At 40.9% G+C, this 24,687-nt stretch overlaps 1 protein-coding gene across 5 annotated transcripts in view; it reads left to right on the top strand.

The window, feature by feature from the left end:
* The window catches only part of FAM107B (family with sequence similarity 107 member B), a 63,677-nt gene that overhangs the window by 26,158 nt on the left and 12,832 nt on the right, over nucleotides 1-24,687 (top strand). Inside the window, exon 2 of one of the 5 annotated variants that reach the window (XM_075769262.1) lies at nucleotides 7,937-8,051. The exons of the other annotated variants lie outside the window; for them this stretch is intronic. Coding sequence (XP_075625377.1) covers nucleotides 7,940-8,051 — 112 coding nt within the window. The 5' untranslated portion in view covers nucleotides 7,937-7,939. The remainder of the gene's footprint in view (nucleotides 1-7,936; nucleotides 8,052-24,687) is intronic. 5 annotated transcript variants of the gene reach the window in all.

Here is a 24,687-nt window from a genome sequence, read left to right as displayed (position 1 = left end):
AGGAAGTCTTGAGTTAATCAACTTTTAGTAAACGAAATCTTAATAGTTCTATCAACAGACTTCTAGTGTGGGCCATGTGGACTGTCGTAGCAATTCAGCAGTGTGCAGTAATAGTCCAAATTGAAAGTCTATTAAAAAGGAAGTGCTGTCTTTGCATGACTTCAGTTCTAAATCGTCTGTGTTAATTTCTAATTTCCTATTTTTAATGCAAATTAAATGAATAGTTGATTTAGAGCTAATAAAGCAAATGGTATGTCAGGTTTTGAGAGTGAGAGGGGATCTTCTGGCATTAATGCTAAACAGGCTTATGCCTTATTCAGCCTACAACTTTAGTCTGCCAATCAGACTTTGTTTTTTCACATATTTTCTTAATAGTTTGCACATTTGAGGATTGCTATTTACAAGAATCACTGTAAAAAAAAATCAAATAGATGTGAATCATCAAGATCTGTTCTGATTATTAACAAAAGCTGTATGTATGTGTGAGTATATATGTATGTACATATGTATCTGTATGCTTACGTGTACATTTTAAAACAGCAGGCTTGAGGCTTTACGCACATGCAGAATGTAATCATTGTTTTTTCTTGGCCACATTTGTGGCCAAGAAATGGACTTGGCCAAGAAATGGACTATTCTTCTTTTAAGGCCACAAATGGACTTAAAAGGAAAATAAATAGAAAGAAGCAAGAGAGACACTTGGGATTATAAGGAAGTCTAATATTCTCCACCAGAGTCAGGGTCATCTTTTTCCAATGATGGAAAATTCAAGAGTCTTCTGTTAGAATTTAAGTAGGCAGGATTTGAAATTACTACACATCTGGAAGTGTAGTAGATGGTCAAATGCAGAAGGGCAAATCTTACAGGGCTCAACTGGGACTTGCATGATCCACTTTGAGTTTCCAGTTCTACCTAATTTCTTGTATAGCTTTGGGCAAGTAGCTTGATTTGTTTGGTCTTGTTAATTTTAAATTTTGTTTTAATGTTCCCTATCTTACAAAATAAGGAAGTTTGATCTCAGCACCACAGACCGCCATGAAGGTAAATTGGGAAGTGGATGAACGCAGGCTTCTGCTCCTAACTTTAGCCCTGGACTACTGTGATAACCAGTCAGGTACGGAGAAACATCTCCAGAAAGTGACTCCAGATTTATGTACTTCAGAGAATAGATAAGGAAGTGAATGTGAGTTGTCCAGAAGCTGTGGTGTATTCTCTCTTTCTTTTCTACTGTTAGAACCTTTCTTTATTCTGGGTGCTTCCTTCCAAGCAGTCAGGGAGTCACTGACCCAGGTTTGTTCCAGCACTTGATCCCAGTAGACATGCTGCTCTGCTCTTCAGTTGTTGGCTCTATTTCTGCTGTTTGTTCTTGCAAGCCACTTGAAAGACACATTTTGATATGAAAGACATATTTTGTATATGTATTTCCGTAGTGCTACCAACTGTAATGACGAAGTATTATAAATTTCATTTTTCAACCAGTGAGGACTGTGTGTAGGTTTGTCAAGGGGAACCATCCTGCAAGCTCACTACCTGCATAAGTGCATGCTCCTGAGTACGCAGTGAAAAGCAATTCAACAAAGCTCTTAAAAGTGGAAAAAATGCCAGTGTCTAATAAGAAGTCTTCTGCTGATTTAAACATATATTTGATTTGAATTTATTTAAATAACTGTGAGAACATGTGCTACCAAAGCCACTTTTCTCAAGACCTAATTGCTTTCAAGTCTTGAAAAACTCATCTTGTGCATGCATGTCTACAATTCTAAACATCTTTAAGATAAATGCAGATTAATGAAATGTCTTGAGAGTACTTGACTATACATGCACTTAACCTAAATAGATGATGAACTGAATATATGAATGCTTCATTAGAGAGAGACAGAGGCGAGTCTAAAGTTTTAATTTGAATGAAGAAAGCTGGGACTGACTTTCATATGTGTCCAAATTGTGCTCACATGTCTCCTTGGTAGGAGACTGCCACACATTTACAGTCTGATCTCATTCTTCTCCAATGGGAGCAGATGGGGATTCTTGAACCTGGCCCAAATTCCTAGAAAGTCACTGCACTGACATTTTGTAAAGGTGTGAGAGGGAGTGGGAATTTGGATGGCAGAGGGTGCCATAGCAGAGAATGATACAAGCAGCAGCAACACTTCACTTTATTCAACACTGCTGCGATGACTGTGAATATAAAATATTTGTGTGGTAGAATAAATGCTTCTCTCTCTTGCCATCGAGGTGCCATATCAAACGTATCATCTTTGCTTTATTTTTATCCCCTCCCAGTGTAATTAGCTCAGAATTATAATTCTCAATGACACTTTCAAATTGGAACATCCTAATACTTGAGTCTTTCCCTCCCCCCTCCTCGGTTTGGATTTGTACTGGAATTTTGGCTGCCTTGCAGATACTTTGGGGCCTATGAAGAAGATGGGTTTGAGAGCCCCATGCAGGTATTTCCTATTCCTCTCCCCCTGCACATGCCTGCCTGTTGCCCTGTGGTCTCAGCGTTGCTGCTCCCCTCCAGGGGAACCTGGGAGGGACTGCTCTAGTCCTAAGCAATTTTGAACAAGAACGTGACTTTGGCTCTGCTACCTGTTGTTATCTAATGGAACAAGCAGAGATGAGTCTATGTGTATTATTGTAAATGAAATAGGGAGGAAAAATCTGAGATGTTATATTTAGTAATAATAATTTCAAAATTTTCCACATGGAAATATGATTCTGCCTTTTTTTAAACAGGCTATTCTCTCTTGCAGGCTATTCTCACATGCAAGCCAGGCTGGTAATCCTGTTTGTCCACAGTTTTTCTGATTGAGTTCTTGCTTTGCTTGAGGGGTTGGAGATTTTGTAACCAATCTTACAAATTGGTTATCCCTAATTTAAAACAAAGTGTTTAAGAAAACATTATGTGCTTCTGATGAAGTAACTTCTAAACAGAAAATTCTCTCCCTTCTCTCAAAATATTAAATATTCACACCAGGAAAGGTCTGGTAGTTTTCCTTTAGAATGTGTGGCTTCAGCCTCAGTTCCAGCAAGATTTTGTGTTAGATTGAAATAGCCATATTGTATCAAACTACAGTTGTCTCATTATTTATTAGATCACTTGTGTGATGAGCTTTTCAAAGGAAAGCTGAGCACATCTTTTGTTCTAGGTAGCATTAGTTTAATATGTGGAAAACCTGTGTCTCTATGTGTGTGTAAAATCACACACAAAGTTGAATCATGGCTTTGGAAATTATTTTCAGTTGGCAAACTTCAATTTTTTTCTTTTTTAAGTTTCAATTTATCAGTTACTTTGTTGCACTGTTCCAGCAAAAAAATCAGATATTGTTAGTTTATATATTTTAAGTCTCTTGGACCAGATGAAACTGTGTAACAGAAGATTGAAGCAGGAAAGGGTATTATTGCTGGTAAGTGATTAGATATATGCCGTTTTTCAGTATCTAGCAAGAAAATTGGCAGATGTGTAGGCTGCAAACCTGGCATCTGTATAATTCAGGCTGTTGGAGTTATTATCCATAATACTCAGTTCTGACTAGCGTGGACTAGCCTTGCATGCATCGCTACAGTATATGAGTCATTTGCTGCTGTCCTGACTGCACAGGTTTCTGTCTCTTACCGACTGCTTCCTTCTTTGTCTTTCTTTACAACAAAATAGCCAGCACTGAAAAGGGCTCATGTACAACCACCCTGCTGATGCGAATGTACTGAGCCGTGTCCTCAGAAGTTATGCGACAGTTTCCAGGCGCCTCTGGCATCAGTACGGTGCTGTGGTCTCCGCTGCAGTGTGCCATATGAACCATGTGCAGTTTTTACCACACTCTCATTCAGCCTAAAGGTCCCGTATGAAACATATTGCTGTTTGGCACTGCTGTGTCAGCAGAGCGGTTTAGCAGTACAGCTAAAACACACACAAAGAAAATGCAAGGAATAGTCTGCCTTTCAAGCTAAATATTCAAGCAGCTGCTTTGGAGCAGCGAGCCTGCCAGTTCCTATAAAACCAGTTCTCTCCATGCAGTGGGTAATAATATCCCTTGCTGTTGAATCTCCTTCCTTGTAAGGAGCAGACCTCAGCTGACATTCCTCATGCTTTTTACTCCTGTTTTCAGGCCTGCACATGTGTTTGTAGTGTGGTTTTCTTTTAAACTGTATGATACAGTTCCTATAGTGAGTCTTAATTTAATTCTTGTCTGACAAAGGTCCTCTTGTCTGTTTTACACTAAGCATATGCTGACATCCATTCAATTCTTTTCATCAAGTATCTGGCAGCGTAATTATGTATGAAAAGTCGTTCAGACCATGCTGACTTATACCTGCTGAAAGATCTGGCCCACAGTGTGTATTTCTCTCTGGATTTTGATTTACTCAGTATTTGGAAGGTACATACAAATATTGGAGTGGGAATAACCATCAGTATTCAAAATCTGCAAATCATTCTTTATTTTACTCTTAACTGTCAGGTTTATATTCAGTTTGGTATATGAAGATAAAACCAGTAATCTGCACTTGCTGATATGCTGATTGTATAAAGGATTTAGAAGGGTATGAGAAAATTTTGTGTGCTAACTAAAACTTTGGGGTTTTGGCAACTATGAGGTTAATGGTTCGCTACTGAAAGTTTTATAATTGCGGTCCCTCTAAGAGGGACTGGGCCTCAAGGGATGGCTTGAATAAAGGGGACTCCTTGGATCCTGTCTGTCTTGTTGCTTTGTTTAATGGCAACTCAGGACCTAATAAGAGATCATCTTGTATTTTTTTAGCCTCTTGTCGAACATGGGTTTCAGTGCCAGCTGGTGAGCTGTTAGACTTTCTTAAGTCTGCCCTGAAAATCCCTGGGACAGCTGGCCACAGGCATTTTGTTCAAGATTCAGGTAATGTGCAAGCTAGCAGTTGTGCAGCTCTTGCACCCGCACTCCTGTACGTGCTATATGGGATTCAGCTTAAACGGGTTTGTATACAAACGTCCTGGACCCCTCACTGTGTCACTCAACTTTGGTGAGACAATTTTGCAGTAGGCATCACTGTCTGTCTTGTTACCTTGCAAGGAAACAAAATTCATGCTGTCTTTCTCAGTGAACATGTCCACAGAGTTTATCTGATCAGTGACCTGTTTTATTGTTGTCTGAGTTTTGCACATCTGCAAGACTCGGCTTTTTTTCTCCCCATTAACAATGATGCAGAACAGGTTGATGTTTTTATGAAACGGATGTGACATCTGAGTCAATGGTTGAGAGTTGAGGCTGAATCACTGAATTTTTGGTACTCTGTATCCATCTTTTCTGTAGTTGCAGCCTGTATTTCACAGCACATGACTGAGTGATGGGCAGCACTGGGAATTGAAACTGGGGCAGCCCTCTGAGTTCTGAGGTGGTAAGCCAACATACCTGGATGTGATACAGCCACTTCTAGAGATACAGATACAGAAGCCATAGCTACAGAAGACCTCAGTGTTACTCTGGCTTCTACATCCTTTTTTCCCTTTTTAAGGAACAAGTGGCTGACATAGCAAGTGAACAAACCTGATAGTCAGGGACAAGCTTCCAAGTGAAATTAAAGGCAAGGCTTCTGTAACCAATATGAAGAAACGTTGCCGTTTTCCACTTCAATCAGCTGGGGCAGAGCTGGCTGTTGCAACAACTGGCTGCTCCTTGCCGAAGTGGAGCAGTTGTTTTCATGGCAGCTGCCATTGTGAGACCAGTTGGGTCTTTGGGAGGGCATGAACTGGTGCAGGACACCTCCTGCTTAACTGGGACAATTGTGCTTGTTGCCTCTCAGAAAATAAGGGCAAGTGTGTCAGAGGAGAGCAGGGAAGTCCCCTGCATGGGCAGCTGCAAGAATTTGAGCCCCAGGATGGAAAACTGCCAGCGCGGCTCCCTGACCACGATGGGTACAACACCTCTAATACGGTTCGTGAGTAGACTTGTGCCTTTGTCACCCGAGAGATACCCTGCCTGTCACTTGTACAGAGAGGAACAGAGCCACTACAGATGCTCCTTGTGCAGTACTTAAGCCTTTTCCTGGTGATTATATGATTTACTGAGGATCGCAAGGACCAAATTGTTCAATTTTAGTTTTAATTTAATGTTTTATGGCTTCTAAGACAACTCTTTGCAGGTCTCCATCTCATTAATTCTTTTATTCAGAGTGATGATCCAAGCATGAGGACTAATAATAGAATTTAACATTGTTGCTTTTGATTTGAGAACTGCATGAAGAACAGTGTCAAATTAAAATACTTAGTGTTTTCTGTGTTGTTCTTTGTAGTCTGAACTCTTTTTGTGACAAGTGACATTAATTTTCATGCAATTCTGGAAGAAAGAAATTGGATATCTATTTCTAATTGATACTGGTTAGGAATGTGATATATGTGTAATGCAGGGTAGATTGATTAGACTCATTATGACATGAAATGAAAATGTCAAACCACAAAAATAAGCAAGAGAGTTGTTGCATTTTTTATTACACTTTTGCCTTGGGTTTTGCATAATTGAAAAAGGATCATACACAGAAAAAAACCCCTTGCCCTGAAAAACAGAACATCAGAGAAGAAAAAAGCCCTCTCGATTATTGGAATAAACTGAGGCGTATGATTTGTCTGAATAATTGCATGCAAAGAAATATATGGGGAAAAATAGAAGAAATATGTATTCTGGTTTAGAATCACAATAAGGAGACTGGGCTGCATTTCTTTCAAGCACAAGATTGTTTTCAGGACTGTGGCAGAAGCAATGGAAACATTTTCAAACAGATCCTAGCGATGCCATGCCTGGAAGATGTGGAAGGAAAAAAATGTTCTTATTAGTGTGTTATTTTCTTTAAATAAGCTGCAGCTCCTTATTATAGGAATTGATGCCTTGCTTTAATAATTTAAAACTTTTTGAAGACTAGGATCTGATGTCCAGGCCCGTCTCCATTTACCTTATGGCAGCAGCACCGTCAGTAGCGCTTTAGTCTTGACTCCGCCTGCACTGGTGAGAACCATCCAAGTACTGTTTTTGCAAAGTGGCACGTTTAATGGCTTTCCCTGCCAGCCCCCCCAGCCTCCCTCCCTTCCCTCCCTCCACAGTCTCCATCTCTGGATTTGTGCCCCGGGAGGTTTGGGAGGCAGGGGAGCCGGGAGCTGTCTGCTCTGTGGGACTCTCTTCTGAGCCTGTGACTTTCTGGTGGGAAAACAGAGGAGGGGAGAAATACATGCTCCATTGCCATCGCAAGGGGACTTTGTCACAAGCTTGTAAAAGCTGGGGAATGGAAAACATGCTTGGTCAGGGCAATGCTGGAGAGAATAGTGCTCTCTGGGAACAGAGTGGCCTCTTCTGTATGGCAGCAGGAGGGTATGTACACCCGCTGCCTCTCAGTGCCTGTCATGGAGAGGTTGGCCTCAATGACAGCACTGCAGATTTTCTCATGACCTCCGTGGTCTCCTCCAGATGTTCTAAAAATATCTTCTGCAATGGAGATCTGTTGAACAGATTTTTTATTTCTGCTGTTTGACTCTTGCTCTTAAAAAATCATTAATCCTACCTGTTTATATCTTCTGCTGTCTCCATGTTAGCAAAAGCTCAGCTCTGTGTTCACGTAGGAACTAGTCAGCTAGTTTGATGTTCTGTACATTTATGAGCATTAAAGGCCAACACCTGGAGCTTAAAACAAGATGAACAACTGGGTTTAAATCACATCTTGTTTTGGACTGAGAGCAAGAATGAAACATTTTGGCTCAAAACCCTCCAAGGAAGGAGGAGATGTCAGGAGTGTGTAGGTGTGCTACAGCTCGCCCTGGGGCAGGGAAGGGGTGAATGGCCTCTTGAAGTTCTTTCTAGCCTGGTTTTCTATGATTCTGCAAAACTGCGATTACAGTGGTTGTTATCTGTGCAAATTGCTGGACATAAATTGCTTTCAGCAACTTGTGTGTGTTTTATTGCTGTTTTTATCACTTTAGTTGATGCGTTCTTGCAAGAGAAGTGTTACAGGCGCATTCATGCAAGCCTCCAGCATCGTGCTACTGCGTATGAAGGTTAACCGAGGCCGTTGCCCTTTCCAGCACTTCTACATATGTGACTCTATGGAGAAATGTAATATTAATAATTGTACACATTCCCTGAGTGAGTCAGATAAGCTGAGGAAGATTAATTGATTTTAGTAGACTGGCTGTAGCTCATGCCAGCTGAGAGTCTAACCTGATGCTATTTATAGTAGTATTTTATCTGATTGTGTAATCTGGATGTAAAAATTTGTGATCTCTTGAATGCATGGCTCTGATTCTCCAAGTACACCTATAGTTTCTGAGCTCCTCAATTCTTGGCACCCAAGTTGAGCTGCATATGAAGTGGCCTTTATTTAAGACTGCAGATACTTAGGTAATTTTTTTAAAAAAACACACCACAAAACAAAAAAAAACCCACGATCCCTCCCCACCCCCAAAAGAAATGGGAAAAAAAAAAAAAACCAGCAACAGCAACAAAAAAACCCCCCTTACAAATCCAGACTGTAAGAATATCATGTTGATCACCTGGAAACAGAGTATTCTAAAACACTGTCTTCAAATTTTCCACCTATTTAATACTGGGAACTATCTGTTCCAATATATTTTTAAACAAGTGCTCTGGGAACACTAGTGAAAATGTTTCAAGGATTTCCACACAGACCTATTTTGGTAGAATTAATGCTGAAGCTCATCTTTGTTGAAAAACATCTCTGGGCCAGTTTTATCCCTGGAGTAATTTTCCTTGATTTTTAATAGCATTGCAGGAAGGGCAAATTTGGCTTGTGTTTTAATTTATAACACAGGAAATATGTACAACTACAGCACATCTTTGCCCAGGGTATGGTACACAAGGGGAAAACATGCATGATTCTATCAGTACGTTGTTAATTTAATTATAACCACAGATGCAGCATTTAATCTATTTGACTTTTGTTATTGAGTTACTAAATCCTACTGAAAGAATATTTTTATTTTCCCCAGCTACAGTACTGAGTGAAAAGCCTCATAGCTTTTTGAAATGTTAAGCAGCTTTGCAACTTCCTCTCTCTCTGCATCAATAATCTAATATTTTTGCTGATAGCACTTTGTTTTGAAACTGGGAGATGTAAATCTGTCTTCCTTTCTGCTTGTACCAACATCTATTTCCTCCTGTGTTCGCAGAAAGAGTAATGCCACAAAAGAGACCTTCTTCCTCTTTTCCTCCTTTTTTTTTTTCCCCTCCTCCTCCCTTTTTAGGTTAGAACGTGTTCAAAGTTAATTTAAAAACAGAGCTCTCTTGGAGACACAGTTTAGGCACATTTATGTTCAGTGGCATTTGGTACATGTTCAAGAAAGCACTTCCATTAAAGGCATTTCTCAAATTGGAAACCAGAGTAGTAAACTAGTTAAGTGCTACTTGTGTTTGGTGGCCTGGAAATAACAGAAATATTTCAATTGGTATTTCCAGTGGTGCAATTTATATGGCCTCCAAACAGAAATCTGTGCCTCTTGCTTAACCAGGACGCACAGAAAGAGATGTTTCCAGCTGTGCAAGCTGAGCCTGGTGGTGGTATATGGCCACATCTATGGTTAGGGAGAGCAGTCATTCTGCTCGAGGGCTTCCTTTGCTGGTGTGGGTGTCCTGGGTCCAGCACCTTGGGTGCGGTATCCCTCTCAACGTTGGACTGCTTTTGTCAATCAGTAATAGCACCCTCAAAACCATGTTTATCCCATCCTAATATAAATGTGAACAGTCATAAAATCACAGATGGGTTTGGCTTGGAAGGGACTTTTAAAGTTCATCTAGTCCACCCCCCCTGCCTTGAGCAGGATATCTTTCATTAGACCGGGTTGCCCAAAGCCCCATCCAACCTGACTTTTGGATGATGGGACATCCACAGCTTCTCTGGGCAACCTGTGCCATTGTTTCACCACCCTCATCGTAAAAAAAATTCTTCCTTATGTCCAATCTAAACCTTCCCTCTTTCAGTTTAAAACTGTTGCCCATTGTCCTGTCACTACAGACCCTGGTAAAAAGTCTCTCTCTCTGTCGTCCTTACAAGCCCCCTTTATGTATTGAAAGGCTGCAATAAGGTTGTCTTGGAGCCTTCTCTCCTCCAGGCTGGGCAACCCCAACTCTCTAAGCCTTTCCTCACAGCAGCAGTGTTCCAGCCTCTGACCATTTTCACGGTCCTCCTCTGGACCTGCTCTAACAGGTCATTTCCTGGAGGTGCTATTCTCTTCTCTTCTCTACAGAAAATGTCTAGGTTGGCTTAGACCAGCTAAAAGGACCATCTTAGGCTGGGTACATACCTTTTAGATGTCACTGTTAGATGAAGTGGATCATCCCACTCAGTGACTGTGGTTTTGTTCCACCCATGGCCTGCTCCCAGTGTTTAGCTTAGCCACTTTCATGCCAGGAGGTGAGCATTTCTGGCCAATTTGGGTGCTTGGGGAGAAGAGGGGGTGTATGCATCCTCTGAGCAGCCAGTACTGGGGATCCAGCGGGCTCCGCAGTGAGTTCAGCCGTTGATGGTGTTGCATTACTCCTTCGGATTCTACATACAGGACTAAAAACCAGCTTTCACTGTATAGCATTTACTACATAATAAGTTAATGTAGTGATTGATAAGACATTTGGGCTCCTCACTGGATTTCAGATGAAGATGAGATTTCAGATGTGTTTGGTGACCCTTCTCTCCATTCTTTTGAACAGTGTGGCTTCCAGGTATGAAAGCCCTTTCGTCTCTTCAATTTTCTTAATCTTTGGGAGTTTCCACAGTTGCATAATGGTTTAGTCACCTTCCTGCACAGGAAGGAAGGGGGTTTTTTCACCCGTATGTAGCAGGCAGGAGGGGTTCTTCTTCAGTTCTGCTTCCCACATGCCACAGATTGCCAGAGCACATTGCTTTGGTTCTTCAGATGACTACTTCAGACCGACAACATTAATGGCACCTGCAGTCATTTTGTTATCTAGATAATTAATCCACAAGGTATTGCACACAATGCAGTGAATAATACAGGAAATTATTAAACTGAGCATTTTCCATGGTTTTACATTATACAGTATGTGAAACTGGAAGTAACTGGCATACTGGAGGTATTGTAGAAAGCAGTGGAAGGTTTGATTTGTTCAGTATTACTGTAGTTTATGAAATTTGAGCTGGAATTTCTAAATATTTTGATATTTGAAGGGACCTTTCCCAGTGCTGTTAAAAAGAAGTTTGGGAGCCTAGGCTCCCTGGACTTCTCATAACCCCAGTGGAAGAAGGCAAGTGTCTCTGGAAGCTGCTTGAGAGCGGTGACATTTGACATAGCGCTCAGCATAGCTGCTTTGATTTGCCCTCTGGATAACCATGCTAATGCTGTAAGGAGCTTGCTTTCCCATTTTAGCTACAGCAGTTAAAGGCCTAAAGGTAGGTGACATGAATGCTTCTATAAATATGTATGTTTTAATCAAGCCATTGCTTATAATTAGATAATAATAATAATGGTATAAACAAGGGTTAGAGTGGGATATATAAAAGGTCTTAAGCTAGACAGAGACAAGTGGTTGATGTCTTCAATTTTTAGCTGAGGTCTTGGGTAAGATTAATAGAAGGTGTTTATGGCTGAACTATGTTGATTTATCTGATGTGCAGAAGGGGAGAATGAGATGTGAGAAGTTGGATGAAATTCTTGTTGCCTTGGCCTTCTGTGTGTCTGCCTTACGCATTTAACATACTGTCTCCTCCTGCCTCTCCAGTCACTTGTCGAAGTAATGCAGCATGGAAGTTTTTTGGGAAGGGATATTTAAAAGATACATTCAGAGGTTTTCTTGAAAATGGATGGCAGCACCCTCTAGCAACGAAAATAACCCCCCCGGAAGAGATTAAAGAACTCTGAAATTGTGCATAAATCTCTCTTCCCTGATAAAAGCCTGTGCTCTAACCTCTACAAACTTTTCCATTTTGACTTTACTGGAAACAACTAACAAATTTGTTAATTTCCCTACTAGTGAAACTGGTACTTCTGATGATGGGCAGGCACATTTGCTGGCATGCGCTCTAGTAATCCCACTGCTGCTGGCTTACAAAGTTCATCCATTGCCTTCAAACTTTTAATGGTCTTATTGTAAGTTTTTTTTAACACTGTGAATTTAACTAAACGTTGTTTTCCTGAAGGCACTGGGTTTTCAATGGTAGTAAATGTTTATGTTGAATAGAAGCCATAGGAAAACACTGAGCACAGTAGGATATGGATCAAAATTAATTTGCAGACAAATTAATTCTTCCTGAATCAAAATCTGCACCCGTGTACAACCACAAAGACTTACTCTTTGTTCCACCAGGAGTTCCTGAGGTGTGTGTTTAATTAGGTGTGTTTGTAAGAGGGAAATGGCTCTTGAAAGAAGGTATTTAACCCGAAACCGTGGAGTTGTTAGCTTAGCTACGTACAAGATGCTGCCATGTTGGTGAACTTTCATGGAGGTGACTGTCGTCCTTCTCAAAAACACATAATATTGCATATCATGCTGTCCAACTTTGCAGCAAACAGGTTAATAGTGCAGGCAAGGTGAGGTTTGGGGATGAAGATGGCAACCAATAACTTTTTTATTTGGAAAATCTAAATTAAACAGTTACCTAAAACGTGAGCAGGATGTTATTTTTGTGTGAAAGACGAGCTGAGAGTCATGTCTTTCTGGAGGGATGCAATGTTGACTGAGGGCAGTCAAAAGTAAAATTTCCAAAAGTTCTTCTATTTTGTAAGCCCCAAAAGCCATTGGCTTCCAGGAAGATAGAGGATATAAAATAGGGATTAACAGTTCAGCCCTCTGCATAGACTGTAAGCGTGTGGAACATAATGACTCTCTTAAGTGTGTGTGGACAGTGAGGTTGCTCTAATTTTGGTTCTAATTGCTGTTTGTAAAATATATGTATAATATGAGCTCTAATGAAACTTGAATAATTGATTGAAATCTTGTCATCTCAGCCTTTTGTAACTCCTTCCTCATTGCCTACATATAGCATGAAAGACGAAGGAGCTAGGATTTTTTTTCTGACAACGTCCTTAATAGAAATGTTTAACTTTTTCACCTGCACTTTTTAGTCTGATCTTAAATGTTACTGGGATTCTAACCTTTTCCTACAAGTTGTACTGCTTTGTCTGTAGGGTTGAAGTGGTACAATGCTCCGCACTAGCTGATTGTGTTTATGCTGGCACAGCTGTTCCCAGTCTGGAATAACTTTGCTTGACACTGATACAGATATACCCGTGTGCTGATTTTCAGTCGTATATTGCACTGGCAGAAGTTGCATGATCCCAGCCAACTGTGTCTGTCTCTTCTGGGGGTTTTGCATCCGAAAGCTGTTGTCTGCTGCAAAGATCCTCAAGACGCACACCTGGTTGAGCTAACACCATGTTCAAATCATGTTTGCCATGTTCAAACATTTACCAGTTGTAGTTTGGTGCCATTGGTACCTGTGATGTTGCTGCTTTCAGCAGTGCCGGAAAGGTGGTAGAACAAGAAGTATTACTGGCAAATCTGTGCAGAGGAAGGCTCTGGATTGCTTTTGATAGCCTCTTTGCTTTCATAACCGAATGCAGTCCTAAACTGGAAATGGATCCTGTTGCTGTGTGTCAGTAAAAATTCTGCCTCTGTTGGGTTTCACTTTTTGGGACCAATGTTAAAGCAGATGGGGCAACATCTTCTGTGCAGGCAGGCTGCTGGGTTAAGTGTAGAGGGTAGAAATCCTGTCTTTATAACATCATATATCTTGATGATATGAACAAAGCTAAGGCTGACTTGTTAACATTCACATTAAAGGATGACTATTAACATTCTCCTGATGAAATGAAATTTAACTGCAGCAAATATTTGCTGTAATCTTAAGCACTAATGTATATGTTGAACTCACATTGATGTAGTGTCTGAAGATATAGTATTGAGACCCTGCTGAGCACTCAGACTGTTGAGGAGTACATGCTATTTTAGAGAGGACAGATTTTGATAAATGGGTCTCTGTCTTATTACTAACATTCTCGAGAAGAACGTGCTGTATTCACCAGTGGGATAGGAAAGCCCTCAGGCTCCCAGCTCTCATTCCGCCTTTTCAATGTGGATCTCCATCTTGGAGTTGTTTCTGTGAATGTATTTAGTACTGCAGCTTACAAAAGCATGTGTTTAATGTGTCCTTTTTTTGTTGTTGAGATGATAAATCCACAGACGAATAACAAAAAAGAAAACACTAGGGACTTCACTAATAACTTGGAAAGGAAGAAATTCATAAAAATAGTCTTGGGGTGAACATGTCATCGGTCCTTCAGGCATAAGATTCATAAGTCCTTGGCTTTTCTTTTGCAGCACCAAGAAGTCCACAGCCTTTGTGTTATCAAATCTAACATCTTTACTAAATTTTCTTCTGTGTATCTGTTTATCCATAATTTTTTAGCTTATTTTAAACATCATCAATTTAATTTTCTAAAGTTCATTCAGCAAACTACCTACTTGGATTTTGCCTCTTGATTCTAAAATAAGCATTTGTTCAATCATGAAAAAGAGTGCTTAACGTGAAATGGCTCCAAAACTTTTGACAAAATGCTGCCTATAATAGAACAAAGCATAGCACTGTTGTAATTTATGATGTTTCTTACTGATCTGCTCATCCAAAAAAGCATGTTTTGCGCTCTCAGCATTTGGTATCCGACATGTTGTCTTGTGTTGACAACCACAGCCTGTTCCAGATTAATTTAGGCCTCAGTGACTTGCTCAGCATCACAAATCCACTTTTTGATAGAGCTGAGAATAGATACTCTCTTCTGTTGCGACTTGGCTGTAATTACGGGGCAGCTTTCCTGCTGAGTGAGCAAGCCTCTGTTGTGACCAAATCCATTATAATGAACAGGTGCCACTTTATATTTTGATGAATTCCCCTTGCTCAGTTTTTTTTTTTTTCTGTTTTAAAACATAATTCCTCAGTGAATCATGGCAAAAATTATTGTCTAATTAAAAAAAAAAAAAAAAGAAGAAGCAGATGTTGATTTTCTGCTTTGGCAACCTGGAATTCTCCACTACTCGTTAGGCAAACAGATTGAGAAAGTGATTGTGTTGTAAGATGATGGACAAGCTGTGATGGGTGTAGGAACTTGAGCAACTTGGGTTAAAATGTTTGAAAATATAGTGGAAGGTTGGGTTGTTTTACTCAGATTTATGGGATTAGTAACAGGTCAAGAATTTACAGTAAAGGAAAGGGGCTTCCATTTCCTTTTATTTTTCAGAAATAGTGCTCACATTTGCAGACCACCTTCTCTATAGTGAGACATGACCTGAGGAATCAAGAAAGCTTGAGATACCTACACAAACACCAATTCCCCTTTCACCCTTGATCACAGAGACAGTTCCTTTCCTTCTAATAAGCCCATAACATCTTTCTAGGTTACATAGTCATGGAGAAAACTTGTAATTAATTTAGTCATAGGAAACACGAAAGGCAGCACTCGCTGGTATGTGACGTGGCGTGATGTGTTCACTGGATTGCCAAGTATTCACCCATGACCGTTTGCTGGAGTGTCTTCTGATTGCAAAACAGGTGTGCTTTTAAAAAAAATGGGGATCATATAGGCTTGTTGGAATTTTAATTAAAATTGTTCTGTATTTGTTTTTTTTTTAAAATAGCCCATTTAGCTATTGAAGGAGAACGGAAAAAGGACAGCAGAAACACCTCTTGTCACTTCTTCCTTCCTTCCTTCTGCAACCATCTGAGACAGTAAGATGATATCCTGCTGGGAACAGTGTATGGTGACATTTTTAAGGAGTCCTTAACATGCAGTTTATTGCCAGCATATAAAGTTTGTTGACCTGAAAGTTTCCCTCAGCGATTGCAGGCCCAGCAGGTGCTAAGAGTTGCACCCAAGTTGCCTGTTCAGCAGAGGAACAAAGAACAGGGATGGCTTCAGGCGTGAAGAGGTGCAGCTGGCAATTGGCAGTTATGATTGCCTATCAATAGGTATTCATCGTATTAATTAAGCTGCTGTTGTTAAAGCCAGAGCTAGGGGACAGCTTTTCAGCCTCCCTGTTGTAAAGTAAGCTGAGTCACCTGTGAAATGGTGTTAATAAAAGAGCTCCAAAGCTTATGAGAAGGTTTTTTTCAAACTCTTTTCAGGCTGACAGCACCCTCTTTCAGAGACATGGCTGTCTGGTTGTCTATGTGCGAATGACAAATGACATTCTCTTCTCTGGAAGCTCTGTACACTGCTTTCTTGAACCTTGACTAGCAAGAGCCAAGCTGTGACCTAATACTGCTTTTGTTCCTGAGCTGCAGGCATCTGACGACAAAGACTTTCAGCCCCTTTCTTGGCTCTATGTGAGTCTTGTTTTGCAGCCCTTTGGGTTTTAGCTTCTTTAAGGTTTTTCTTTATTTTTGAGCATGAAGAGACAAGAATCCGCACATTTTATTTTCCTTTATGAGACTCTTGTGAACTAGCATGGGACTTTTTGGGATGCAGTTGTTTGTTTTAAGAGTTTGATGGACATCCCTGTAGTGCCTCTTAGGAGTACTGAAAATTTTCTTGCTTGTTCAACTTACGTACTTAAGAGTTCTTCCAGTTCAAGTTTAAGTCCAGTTCAATTCCACTTCTGTAGTACATAAAGCAACTGAGCCATCCTCTTAAAAGCCCTGGAGAAGGATGTGAGGAGCAGAGCTGAGCAGTTCTACTAACTCCGGTGGCACGGCTGGCCTCCTTCATGAGTGCTGCTGAGGAAGGACAGTCTGAGACTTTCCTCCAGGTGGTCTGTCAAGCAGAAAGGTAACAATTGTAGGAAATTCCTTTCCTGCCACCAGCTCACAAGCTCAACAAACAATCCCTTTGTGGAGAGACTGGGGTCATCCCTCTAGTTTCGTATTTTTCTTCATTAACTACTTGGAATTTGTTGAGCAGTTCCTTTCTGGAGGGATTAGGGAGTAGTGGTCTGTTTCTCCCTTCCTGAACCTTTTCAAGCCTAAGAGAACCGAAAAAGAAGATGATGTAGAAAACATCCTAGAAACAGTCCCATGTCACCATGCACAACTTAATTTGTTCTGCCAGAGTGTAAGCTAAAATCTCCCATGTGATGCTATGAGCTTGTGTCACTGCTTTTGTTTTAGGTGTTGACATTCTGGGTTCTTCATTCCAGGGAGGCTAAAAGGCCAAAGGCAGCTCAGTTCCGTGAGCAACACGTCAATATACTGTTCAGATGGAGGCATGTTTCTTTAGAAAACAACGCCCTTCCGTCTGAGAAGCAAGGCAGGCTGTGTTATCCTTTTATGTGCAGCATACTGACTGATACTCAGCCCTGCCCTGGTGTCAGAGTTTCCTGATTTATGAGGTTGCAGTAGAAGCTGCTGATTGTAGCTGCTCCTAAAGAGCATGTAAAAAGTCACCAGCTTTGACAGATGTGACCCGGTGTCAACATTTTTTCCAATTTTTGTTTTCTATAAATTCTTGTTTTTCAGAACTCACATTTCTTCCACCAAACAGTGAGAAAATGATGTTCCACTAAATGCCCTGTGGCATGTCATGTTCTTTGCAGGGCTCCTGTTGATCACTGTTGCAGTTTAATAGCTTCATTTATATCAGGCTTGGCTGTCCTAAACCCATATGGTTTCTGCCCTGCCTCCTTTGGCATACATTCCCAGAGGCTTGCTCTGGCTGACATACATTCTTACACCCAGTTGTTCCTTTTAAACCCATTAGGACATTGAGCCTTTGGTTAAGGTCATGAGTAGGATGTGGAACAGCCTTCTCTTTAATTGCTTGCTCCACCTCGCTTTTGGAAGATCGGGTCATCAGTTCTACTGGTCTCCTTATTTTTGCCTTTTCCTTCAGATCTTTCTTCCTTGCCTTTGTAGTGGTGTCCTTTTCCACTGAGTTGCAGTGAGGAGCCACGCACCTAAAATACATCTCTGCCAGCTGAGAGTGGATGAAACAGGTCTGGGCAAGGAAGGGTGTCTCTTTGTGGACACAGAGCAGGCTGGAATGTGGATGTAGTTGCCTGAGCCAAGACTAACTCGTTGAGGTGAAGGTTTTATTTCTTTCCTGTGAGTAAGCTGGGAGTGTGTTAGTTTGGAGTAGTGATATGTTTAAGAAAATTATTTCTTTTTGTTTCCTTTTCTCTAAGAAAAGATACTCCTTGTGTTAAGAAATCAAAACAGAGGCTGGATGCTTGCTCTGAGTCGTTTGCCACCGAAGAGAGAAGAAAGAGCAATCTTTACCATATTTTTTGTCCCCCACACCGCCCCGCCCCCCCCCCAGGAAAGGGGTTTCTTCCTAGAAAATGAAGAAAACTTGAGTTGTTTAGTTGGCAGGTAATTGATACATATCTGCCCGGCCTGAAGAAGTGCTTAACTTTTACATAACTACCTATGAATATATTTAGGAAGCTGGCAAGCTGCAGTGAACTGTGTGTTTTTCATTATGTTAGTGTTTTTAAATTTGTTGAAAACAGGCTTTTACGGGTGGTAGAATTCCTTTTAAGTTGTCATTCAGAAACACCCGGAGGGGAGGGGAGGCGAGGAGTGGCAGCTCAGCAGATCGTGCTATGCCCGAACTCCAGGCAGGATGCTGCTCTGCCCTACGGAACCGCACGTGGCACGAAGCAGTATCTGGCGGTTCACCAGCCGCGCTACGCGCCGATTGGCAAGACTCGGGGATTTACAGTGCTGGTATAACTTCAGCAGCATGTGAAACACTTGGCTCTCTTGGTCTTATTTTTGCTGCCGTAGCTACCGAATGCACAGTTACCTGATTAATGCAGAGATTTTAATCTTCAGACCCCCGTGCCAACACTTATTACTTGCATTCATAGATTTATGAATTTGTAGAATTAGAAGGGATAATTATGGTCCTGTAATTTGGTCTCTCTATGCAATTGAACCATTTCTGATTTCCTACCACAAATCTTTTAGTAAATCTAGCATTTTATTCCCCTTGCTTTAAAAGTGTGTGTCTTATTTTAGGAATTTGCTTCCTAGCCCTGATCTCCAGTCACTGAAACATCTCAAACCAACAATAAGGCTGGTCTTAATTTTCAGTTTTTAAAAGCCAAATGGACTGAGCTCTTATAACTGCCTCAATAAGGGGCATGTTCTCCAGTTCTTAGATGTTGTTGCACTTCCATTTGTTTTTTAACATCCTGTTTTCTTTAAAAATAAGAAAACTATTTGCTGTGCCAATGCTGTTTACATGGGTGCCAAGCAACCTGTCTCTAATCTTGCTCGAAAATTTTGTCACATACATTAAAGGTCATTTTACCCTATTTGGCTTATATCTGACATAGACTTCTGCCTGGTTGAATATTTACCAGGATCCTTCAGCAGCAGCAGCATCGTAACATCCAGAAGAGTATTTCTCTTCAGGGTGCATGACCTACAGTTTTTTGTTCCTGGATCTTGCTTGGCCTCACTGGGACACACATTAATCTCTCACCTTGCTCACCCAATCTTAGGGAACAAAATACAGAACAAGTGCAGAAACAGCCACCATCGACATGTTTCTCTCTTCCCTGGAAGAATCTTGATGGTCTTCTGAACTGAAGTTTAAGAGCGTTCAGGATTTACCAGTCTCCTTTTAAGCATCTTAAGTCAGATGCTTGAAATGTTTCCACTCTCTCAATTAATAAGAGGCTGCTGGCTGCTCTGGATTTCCCTCTCTTCCTCATAAATACAAGTCTTTAGTGGTAAACCTTTTATATTTGAAGAATCACTGTCCTCTAATGCTGATGTTTTCAGAAACAGAATGACTTAGAAGTAGGCCTTTCTTCCAAAATGGTGTGGGATTCAGTTTGTTTGCTCTTAAGTTTAGTGGTTTTGTATATAAACATGGATTTGGGTCGGTCTTCCCCCTTCTCCCCCCCACCTTTTCTGCTCTGTTCCTGTCTGCAGGAAGTCCTTTACCACTGGGTGACACTGTTTGATAGTTCTTAACATTTGCAACAGTGAAGCCTTGAAGAAACTGTCCTTGCACTCTTTGGACTTTCAAGGCTCAGTTTTCATGCAAAATCCCATATTTTAATGAGGTTAAGTTTGATTCAGCCAAACCTGCCCTGATTTTTAATTTAGTGGTCCAAACTGACTGCTCTAGAGCACTGATGGTGCACTGTAGCTGCAGGGAGTATAAACTGATTTTATTTGCTTTTCTAATCTTAAAATTGCTTTGAAAAATGCATCATTTCAGAATCGCATATGGATGACTGTTGACCCATGTATAAATAAATTGTTAGTTACCTTTTGGGATTAATCTAGTTGCAAACTGCTGTGGAGTGCATTTCCTAGGGGGCATAATTTCAGTAATCTCCTGAAAGTCACGTTTACTGCAGTGTAATAATTACCTGTGTAATGGGTTGGTGAAAGCCATATATATATTCAGTTGCATGCCTTTGGTAGTCATGATTTATTCCTTCCAAATGAATGACATTAGACGAGATTAGGGGAGGGGGTGTGTGCATGACATGCTGTTGTTCCGCAGGAAGAAAGCAATATAGTTACTAAGGGCCTTTTTGATGAGAGGTGTCCAAAACACTCGGTCTTCTCCTTGCCATCAGAATGGCTTTCTGCATCCCCAACCCTGTCTAGGGATTTCAGTAATCACAAAGACCTGAGCAAAATGAGTATGGAGAATATAAACATGCAGGACTTTTGGGGAAGAGGAATAATGTAAGATGCATAGTCTGCTTTGTCTGCTGCTAGTGTCAGATTGGAACCATGGTGTTATGGTGGGTTGAGCATAGACCAGGATTTAGGGAAGATGGGCACTGTTCACAGTGTGCAAGTCTTCGTCCTGTGTCTTTTTGTCTTTCAGTCTTCAATCTTTTCCACTGGCTGTGTTAAAAATTAGATTCTAAGTAGTTTGTTGCAGGGAAAGTCTATATCCGAGTTTTGCCTGCGTCTGACAAGAAGAGGATCTAGTCTCTGCCTGCAGTGGTGAACGAAGATCTCCATCTCCTCCTTCTCTCCCAGTGCTCTTATGTGGACACCTCCTATTGCAGTAGGAGGGGAGAGGCACTTTTCTCCTCTCATCTTCCACCTCTAATGACACAGCTGCATTGATACCTCTCAGCATTTTAAATAAGCAGGAGAAGAAAGAAATGCAACTATTTAGACTTGGTACTTTGAGGTGGTTTCAAAGTCAGTGGCAGAGAGCTTCATTGCAGACCCTGCAGCCTGAGGGAAAAGTTGTTTGGATTAATACAAATTCCTCTTCATTGGGCCTGGTGAATTTAGTGGAAGGTGAGGCTATTCTTAAACCCATTTGTGTCTTTCTGCCTCTCTTTTCCAAGTAAATTAGAGACCAAGAGGAACCAGTGGTTTTGTCCTCACCAGCATTGCTCTTTAGCCCTTAGCCTGTGGGGGGATCTACGCTCTTCCCTTAGCACCCAAGACTTGACTCAGCTTCAAAGCACAGGAACAGTGACTGCCTGGTGGTATTTACATTGAATGAGAGCCATAAGCAGCTCTTTGCATTTGAGAGAATTGTAACAGTGTGGAGCACTGCCCCAAATCTCGTACTCTTGTCTCCTTTTAGGTGTCAGTGCCAATGCAAACATCTTTAAAATGACCCTCTTTCTTCTGGTTTCTCATCTAATGGATGTTTTATCTGTGCTTTGTTGACATTACACTCTCAGCAGTACTTAAGGGAAGAAAATGGGCGTTAACTGGATTTCCTTGAGATTTTGAGTGGTTTAGTTCATTTTAATATCCTCTAAAGTGACAACAGGAATTGCTTCAGTAGCCAGCAAACCCCGCTTCTTTCCATGTCCTTGACATCACTGAGATTGCTTTGAGCTGCCCTGGTCAAGTGAACGTACCCTTGTTCCTGAGAGAAGTCTACGTGGTCTGTCAGTCTTTGGGCAGCCATGCAACTGATGAAGATGTTAATTGATGATACCCCACGTAAGGAAGGTTCTGTGAGTTAAACTGTTCTGGCATAGCATGGACAGAAAATTTTCAGTCTTGCTACTTCATTTTGTCTACTGGGATCTGAAGATTTTAAAGTGCATTACAAGGAGCAGTGGGATTGGCCTTGCAGAAGCTCGTAGTGGTTTCTAAAATGTTCTTCTCTTGTATATGCGTGAGCTGGGCACATAGGCAGGTTATTGCATCCCTAAGATCAGTAAGGTAAGGCTGGAGCCAGAAACAAAACCCAGGTACCTGCCAAAGGGTTAAAAAAATTTGATGGTTTTCATTTCATTTGAAGAATAGTAATACAGAAAGTAATCTGGTAATAGGAGGATATTAAACATGCAATCTGTGTGGGACAGTAGGTGCACACTGCCCTAAATGTGTTCGATTTTGATGCAGGTGAGGACAATCTCCTTTTCTGAAGCAAAACTCTTGTAGCTGGGAAATCGCGGCATTTTTGAACAAAGCCTGAGGGTCTGGGAGGAAATGCACCTGCCAGCACCTCTCCAGACCTTCCCTTTCAGCCATGAAAGACAGTGTGCGTAAGAGCCAAACCCCTTAGATGATGGCTGGCTTGAGCATCTTGGGTGGGAAGAGTATTTTGTATTCTGTTTTCAGGAACTCTTACTTTGAATTAAAGGGTGAACTGTGGGAAGTTATTAATGATATCTGTAATCAAGGGTTAATCAAGTAAATCTCTCTAGTCAAGTGCCTCTTACTGCACTGAGAGCATATAGAAAAAAATGATAGCAGTGGTGAGCTTTCATGTGCAAACAGTGCTGAGATGGTGCCTGGAAAGCCCACTCTGTATTTAAGTAGCTCTTTTGCTTTCCACCCGAGCTGGCCCATGCAGTGCTGGTTGTGTAACGTCTGAGCAGAGACAGGCTGAAGAATTTTTATTCTGATTCCTCTTCAGATCAGAAGGGGGAGAGTAAAACCATATTTCTTCTCAAAGAATGCCTTTGGGTTACTTGTAACAAACCACAAGTCTACGCGGTAGTTTAAAGAGCTAAAAATGTAAGTCTTAAAAAATAGCATTTGATGGTTTACAGTACAGCTCAGAACAGATGTTGTAGCATTTTTGAGAATAAAATCTTCAAGAGGTATTCAGGGTTTGAGCTAATGCTTCTATGGAAAATATTAATTCAAGAATTTATTAAGGCAAAAAGGAAATCACGTAAATTTAGCCTTAATGTAACTTTTGGATCCTGGACTAGTCTATTATTTTGATGTTCATCAGTATTTTTATGCATTTATTTATCTGCTTTTTAAGGGGCCTCAACTCTGCCTCTGCTTTCACAGCTGGAAATAATTGTGGGAACCATTTGAAGGGTGAAAATGCCATATATATGTATAATAATATAAATATATGGTGTCTCACAGGAATTTTTATATTCAGATTCCATATGTAGAGGGTGATTTCTGGTATAAGGAATACCAGATAGAAAATAAATGCAATTCCCTGAATGCCGTATAAACACAAGGGTTTTTTTGGCATCAACTTCCCTCTCTTGTGGAAGCCACGGGAGCCCTGTTGTAGCAAAAGGTCTGGCAGCTGCTGACTCCTTAACCTGACGTTGTTAAGATCTACTTTGGATCTGTTAAAAATACTAGTGGCTGTCTGTAGCATTTTTGCATGCACCTTTCCAGTGTTACTACCAGTAAGGGACTTCGGCTGAAAAAACCCCCTCTATAGATAGAATAAAAAATAAATAACATTGAAAGCAAACATCTCTGTTGGACGTGTTCCCCCAAATATAACTTGCATGCTTCTGGCACACCCTGGTTCAGTTGTATCTATTCTGTATGATCAATTTGAAGGGTCTTTTCTCTTATTCCTGAATTTACTTGTGCTCCAAGGAAAATAAACGAGAGAATTGCAAGTATGTGACCACTTGGTCTTGGCCCTCCAAGACTGAGGTACCAGTACGGTGGTACTTGATTACTCTAAGAGCATCTTTCTGTCTGAAAACATTAAACTTCTGTCTGGGAGGATACTTGAAAGTATTTTTATACAAAGACATCTTCTTTGTGGAGGAATATTGAAATTGCTTTGCAGTTCTGATTGAGGAGTTAATATTCCTCTTCCATGCAGGATCCCCAATTTATTCTTTCTGGATGAAAATCCACATCTACGTAAGAAGTCACGAACAAAGTCTGTGAGAGTTACTCAGGCAGGAGAAGATAGGGTAGATAAATGCTTTTGTCCTGCTTGTGCAGCAATAGCTAATTCAGCAAACACGCTGGGGAAGCACCTGCCAAATTAGTGGGTGTATTAAACTTGAGCCAAGCTCAGCTAAATCCTCCTCTGAATCCAAATCTCTTTCCTTTGTTTTGGAGCAAGGTAACGGGTAAACACAGAAATGGATTGTCTGTTCTCGAAACAGCAGATGGTTAAAAGGAGCCTCTCGGATGCTCTTAAGGCAGCATATTGCTGCTAAGTGATTGTTTGGATTATTCATGTCCCACTGTTGCACCTAGTGATGATCTAAAAGCATCTTTATGGGTTGTGACTTTTGTGATCATGAGCCCTAGAGACTCATGGAGTTAATATTTATTTTAATTGTTACTGCTTGAACATTGAAACTTTGTTTAAGGACTTTTAAGGGGATTCTGTCATCGAGCTTGACTGGTTTATTGGTGTGAGCCTGAATTTCAGAATGAAACTCTGGGGCTGCACTGCCACCTCTGTTCCTGTCTGCCGTTGCGTGGTGAATCCTTTGTGCCTCAATTTCCTTTTTATGTGAAACTTGCCTGGGCTTTTATAAACATTTGCTTTGAAAGTGTGTGGGTGGAAATCACACTATCTTAATT

This window comes from Balearica regulorum, chromosome 1, assembly GCF_011004875.1.
Source record: "Balearica regulorum gibbericeps isolate bBalReg1 chromosome 1, bBalReg1.pri, whole genome shotgun sequence".
Lineage (NCBI taxonomy): Eukaryota > Metazoa > Chordata > Aves > Gruiformes > Gruidae > Balearica > Balearica regulorum.
Note: the sequence above shows the minus strand (reverse complement) of the source record. Positions and strands in the feature narration are given on the sequence as shown.